Here is a 5,120-nt window from a genome sequence, read left to right as displayed (position 1 = left end):
TTGTGTTTATTTCCTTTTTCTTTTTGGTTACACAAAATTTAGTATTTTATAATATTTTTATAGTATTTTTACTTCATTCTATTTCATTGGGGTTATTATTTTTCGAGTTGTAGTTTCTTTCATTAAATTATACTCAGCTCAACTAGGTCGGTCAAAAGACATTCCTTGTCTCACCATTTAAAGTGGCAGTCTTGTTGTCTTTTAAAAAGTCGTCTTATTGTAAAAAATAAAGCTCCCCTATTTTTAGAACAATCTAAAAAATCCAAGAGTTACTCGAAAAGAATGATGCATTCAATTGAGAACTTAAAAAAAATAATGAATTTAAAAAAAAATAAAAAAAATTGGAAATTAATAGTATTAAAAATAGAATAATATAATAAAAAGATAAAGAAAAACGGAACCAATAAAAATATTCAGAAAGTATGACAGAAAGGATATGTTTACACTCACGATTTACACTTTTAGCTAAATTAGGAAAAGGAACATTTGGAGTAGTATTTAAAGCAATAGACAATGTTACACATCAGTACATTGTAATAAAAAAGTATAATAAAGAAAATATAGATGGGATGGGAATTACGTCATCAGGACTAAGGGAGATATGTTTATTAAGACAATTGAATCACAGAAATATTATAAAGTTTGTTTTAATTTAAATGTATAAAGAACTAAAAGAGAATTAAAAAAGAAGGATATTGGGAGTTTGTTCAGGAAAGAATGAACTTGAATTATTAATGGAATATTGTGATTGTAATTTGAGACAAATAATAGGGGCAGACCTTGGCAATGATATAATAAGAACAAAACATATATTTAAACAAATTATGGAAGGAGTATTATATATGCATGAAAATAATATTGTTCATAGAGACTTAAAACCAGAAAATATTTTATTAAAAAATGGTGTTGTAAAAATAGCAGATTTTGGAATGGCTAAATATTCATTTAGATGTTATACACTTGATTGTATTTCTGAAAAATATGCACCACCAGAAATTGTCGATCTTCTAAGATTACTTCAGGAATATGATAACCAAGGTATTGATGTTCCTTCTGATAAAATACCTTCTTATGTTCTTTCTGATAAAATAGATCCATGGTCTTGTGGTATTATTTTACTTGAAATGACTCAAAATAATATTACTACTAATTTTTCTAAACTATGTAATGAGTCAAGAGAAATCAAATTAACTAGTACAGACCATCCAATAAGTGAATTTTTTAGTAAACAACTTTCAAATACAAATGACAAAGATCTTCTTATTCTTGTTAGTGGATTATTACGTTATGAATCTACATTACGTTGGACTGCTAAAGATGCAATAAAATGTAGTTGGCTTGAATGTGTAGATACTTCAAAACCTTATAATTTATATAACAGTGCTAATTTTTTAAAACAACAAGTAATTGAAGAGGATAGTTCTTTTTAAATTGTTCAGTTTTTAATTATGTTTTGTTAAAAAAACGATTCATTTCAGAAACATATGGAAGATACAAAAATCAATAACAAAAGGAGGGGAAATCAGTATTAGTCATGAAATATAAATGATAGAAGAATGAGTGAAAATAAGTATTGTCTGCATGGACAGAAATACATTAATCATCACAATAATCATTACCATAATAGTAACGATCAACATAACAATTATCATATCAATTATAATAATAATGGTATAAACCATTTCATTCATCACTTTAACCATTTTCATCATCATAAGTATTTTATCATTAATTCAAATAGAAACAATCAGTGTTATAATACAGATAAATCATAATAAAACATAGTGATGGTATAAACAATATCATAATCATGAACAAAAACAAATAAGAAATAAAAAAAATGATAAAAATAATAAAAGAGAATCCAAATTGAATAATTAAAAGAATGAAGAAATTATTTGGTAAGAATATTAATTTCAATGAATGAATATAATACAATTAAATGAAAGAAAACATGACATAAACAAAGTATTTGAATTTCTAATAAATAAAATAAATGATATTTAAATGAATGGAAGGAAATGTGGTGAATATATAAGAAATGTAAATTGTATATTTAATGATAGGAAATTATCAGTAGCAAGATAGATGTCATTAAATATAAAAAGAAATGCATTCATCAAAGTAGTAAAGATGTAAGAATGAGTAACTATAACAGGAAGTATTAAATCTAAATACTTCTTATTGATATAGTAATTTATTGTAAAATTGTTATAAAACAATTGCATCTATTAGCCATATATTGTTAGGATGTTATATAATGAAGAATAATCAAATATTAAAACATGAGTATGTGTGTAAACAAATATATAAACATATACTAATTACATATTTTATTGAATTTGAATCAATTAATTTTAAAACACCTCATAAATATATTAATAATGATGAAATTGTTATAACTTTCAATAAAGATTTATTGGTTAGTGACCATTCTTTTAATATTAGAATATCAGATATATATTATCAAATCATCAAAGAAAAAAGGATATATTAATGATGTTGATATATGTCAAGATAGAAATAAAGAATTAAATTATATTTACAAAATAAATAAATACAAAGAATTACAAGAGAAGTTAATACAAAGTAGAGAAATAACTTATGTAGAAATAATACCTGTAATATTAACAATCAATGGGCTGATACATAAAGAAACAATAAGAAGATTGAAAACACTAAAGTTATAAATCAAATTCAACAAATACTACAAATATCATTATTAAAAACATGAAAGACTTAATGTTCTACATATTCAACTCTGGTAATACATTAGAAGAAGAACCTTCTAATTTTCATATCTTAGAAATGAACTCTATTGTAGAAGTAGAGCATACTGAATCACTGAAGTAATTACTTTCCAATATGAAGAAAATCAAATTGTGATATATCTATAACGATTTTTATCTTATTAAATAATTAAAATATTTTAATTTAGTCTTTTATTTAAAATGACTTTTAAAAAATGAACTTTTATTTTAGTTTGATGGAACATAAAGATTTTCACAGAAGAGATTCTGCTTCTGTTTTATCTACAATAGCTGAATTAGATAGATTTATTCAGTATAGAAAAATTACTATTTCTTTAGTTGAAAGTTGGAATGGAGTGATGAAAGGGTATATTGAACAAACTGAGAATGGAATTTCTGAATATTTAGTTAGTATTCCACCTGGAATTGTTAGTGGAACTAAAGTAAATCCAATTAACAAATTAACTGGATGCAAAGAAGAGTTTGAAATTGAAATTGAAGTTCTCGCAGATGAGACAGAATGGAGAGATGGAGATGATATTAAAACGTATGCCTTTGGAAAAAATGATGTTGTTCATGTCTCTGGGAAACGGTATTTAGTTCCAGAAGAAGTAAAGACTGGAAAATGTAAAGAGTATGAAATTGAAAACAATAATATAAATATGGGCTTTGGAGATAAAGGAAAATGGATTTTAGTATCAGAGAAAAAAGAAGTACATAATCTAAATAAATTAGATAGCTTAATTAACAGTATTAATATTATGAATAAAAACTTAACTCTTAGCTATAACGAATGTATGAAAAAAAATGAAGAAATTATGCTACTAGAAAATAAACTTAAGACTATCGATAAACACTGTATTAGTACCAATGACACAAATGGAACACCTAGGACTCATGTTAGTAATAGTGAAACAACTAATGAAAGTGAAACAAGTGAAGAAAATAAAACAAGTGAAGGAAGTGAAGATAATAAAATAAGTGAAGGAAGTGAAACAACTAAAGAAAGTAAAACAAGTGAAAATAGTGAAACAACTAAAGAAAATGAAATAATAGAAGGAAGTAAAACGACTAAAGAAAATGAAACAAGTGAAGAAAGTGAAACAAATAAAGAAAGTGAAACAAATAAAGAAAGTGAAACAAATGAAGAAAGTGAAACAACTAAAGAAAGTGAAACAAATAAAGAAAGTGAAACAACTAAAGAAAGTGAAACAAATGAAGAAAATGAAATTAGTAAAGAAAGTGAAACAACTAAAGAAAGTGAAACAAATGAAGACAATAAAACAAATAAAGAAAGTGAAACAAATAAAGAAAGTGAAACAAATAAAGAAAGTGAAACAACGAAAGAAAATAAAACAACTAAGGAAAATGAAATTAGTAAAGAAAGAAAGAAAAATAAAACAATTAAAGAAAATAAGGTTGACGAACAATGCAAACAACCAGTTAATACTCAAAATTTAGAAGTTAATATAGACAAACAAACTGGTCAAATATCAAAAACAAATGGTGCCGTTTCTATTGATATGCCTAAAACAAGTTCAGGCAAATTGCAAAAGGATGTGGAAGGAGACTCTTCTTCTCAAAAGTCCAATTGTTGCTGCACGTTATTATAGAATCTATAATTTAAAATAGGTAAGGTTTAAAAACAAAACAATTTTTTATTTTGATAAAACAAAAATAGCAGTAGAAATATTCTATAATAAAAGTACAGAAATGAAGAAATTAGAATAGACATTTCTCAATACAAAAACAATTTCTTGTTGTTTTATTGAGAAATAGCTCTTTTTAATAACAAAAATAATACTAAAAATATTGTTAGAATTAATAATGAACAAATTAGAGAATTTCTGGACGATAGATATTTTCATCTTCTTTTGAAATAGATAGAGGTGTTTCTGTTTGCTCATCTTCAAAAGGACCATTAGTGTGTAAGTCATGAGTAATACAACCGTTATTTTTTAATTTTGTTTGATAAGGTAATGTTCCAGAATAATAACAAAAACAATTTGTTGCTAGGAGAAGAGCAATAACAAATATAAAAGCAAAGAATAAGAAAGCAAAGTTATATGCAGTAGTTGTAGGAACTATATAATTTTAAATAATGGTCTGACAAGTTATTAATTAAACATAAATTAGAACAAACAACTATAATAACAATAGTCTGTACATTCAAATGAACCACATGTATTATTTTTTATTAAATCTTTTGCACACGTTTGAAAAGAATCACACCAACACTCTTTTCCTGAAGTATATTTACAACAAAAAGCTAAATAAAAATAAATTAATACATGAACAATATTTCTAACAAAAAATTACTTAAAAAATAAAACAAACTATTTGCATAACAAGAATAAACAAATACTTGAA

The 5,120-nt window shown here is 24.5% G+C and overlaps 3 protein-coding genes across 3 annotated transcripts in view, besides 8 other annotated features; 2 read left to right on the top strand and 1 right to left on the bottom strand.

Moving 5' to 3' along the window:
- Window positions 1-33: 33 nt before the first annotated feature.
- Window positions 34-71: a sequence feature (AT_rich).
- A 233-nt stretch (window positions 72-304) lies between these two features.
- Window positions 305-412: a microsatellite.
- Window positions 413-422: 10 nt separating this feature from the next.
- Window positions 423-1,430, top strand: EDI_118150 (uncharacterized protein; the record flags this gene model as incomplete). The annotated part of the gene is made up of 2 exons (XM_001739646.1): window positions 423-640; window positions 692-1,430. The coding sequence occupies 2 exons, from the start codon at window positions 423-425 to the stop codon at window positions 1,428-1,430; spliced, it is 957 nt and encodes a 318-aa protein (XP_001739698.1).
- A 61-nt stretch (window positions 1,431-1,491) lies between these two features.
- Window positions 1,492-1,897: a repeat region.
- Window positions 1,822-2,910: a repeat region.
- Window positions 2,911-2,953: a sequence feature (AT_rich).
- Window positions 2,954-2,986: 33 nt separating this feature from the next.
- On the top strand, window positions 2,987-4,363 carry EDI_118140 (nucleosome-binding protein, putative; the record flags this gene model as incomplete). The annotated part of the gene is made up of 1 exon (XM_001739645.1): window positions 2,987-4,363. The coding sequence occupies one exon, from the start codon at window positions 2,987-2,989 to the stop codon at window positions 4,361-4,363; it is 1,377 nt and encodes a 458-aa protein (XP_001739697.1).
- Window positions 3,676-3,821: a microsatellite.
- Window positions 3,752-3,939: a microsatellite.
- Window positions 3,950-4,144: a microsatellite.
- A 223-nt stretch (window positions 4,364-4,586) lies between the features above and the next one.
- The window catches only part of EDI_118030 (uncharacterized protein), a gene marked incomplete at both ends in the record, with an annotated part of 659 nt that continues 125 nt past the window's right edge, over window positions 4,587-5,120 (bottom strand). Inside the window, 3 exons of the mRNA XM_001733430.1 lie at window positions 4,587-4,834; window positions 4,894-5,019; window positions 5,110-5,120. The exon at window positions 5,110-5,120 is cut by the window's right edge and continues 125 nt beyond it. Coding sequence (XP_001733482.1) covers window positions 4,587-4,834; window positions 4,894-5,019; window positions 5,110-5,120 — 385 coding nt within the window. The remainder of the gene's footprint in view (window positions 4,835-4,893; window positions 5,020-5,109) is intronic.

Source organism: Entamoeba dispar, genomic scaffold (assembly GCF_000209125.1).
Source record: "Entamoeba dispar SAW760 scf_1105229462333 genomic scaffold, whole genome shotgun sequence".
Classification (NCBI taxonomy): Eukaryota; Evosea; order Mastigamoebida; family Endamoebidae; genus Entamoeba; species Entamoeba dispar.
The sequence above is the reverse complement of the archived record's forward strand: the minus strand, read 5'-3'. Positions and strand labels throughout refer to the sequence as shown.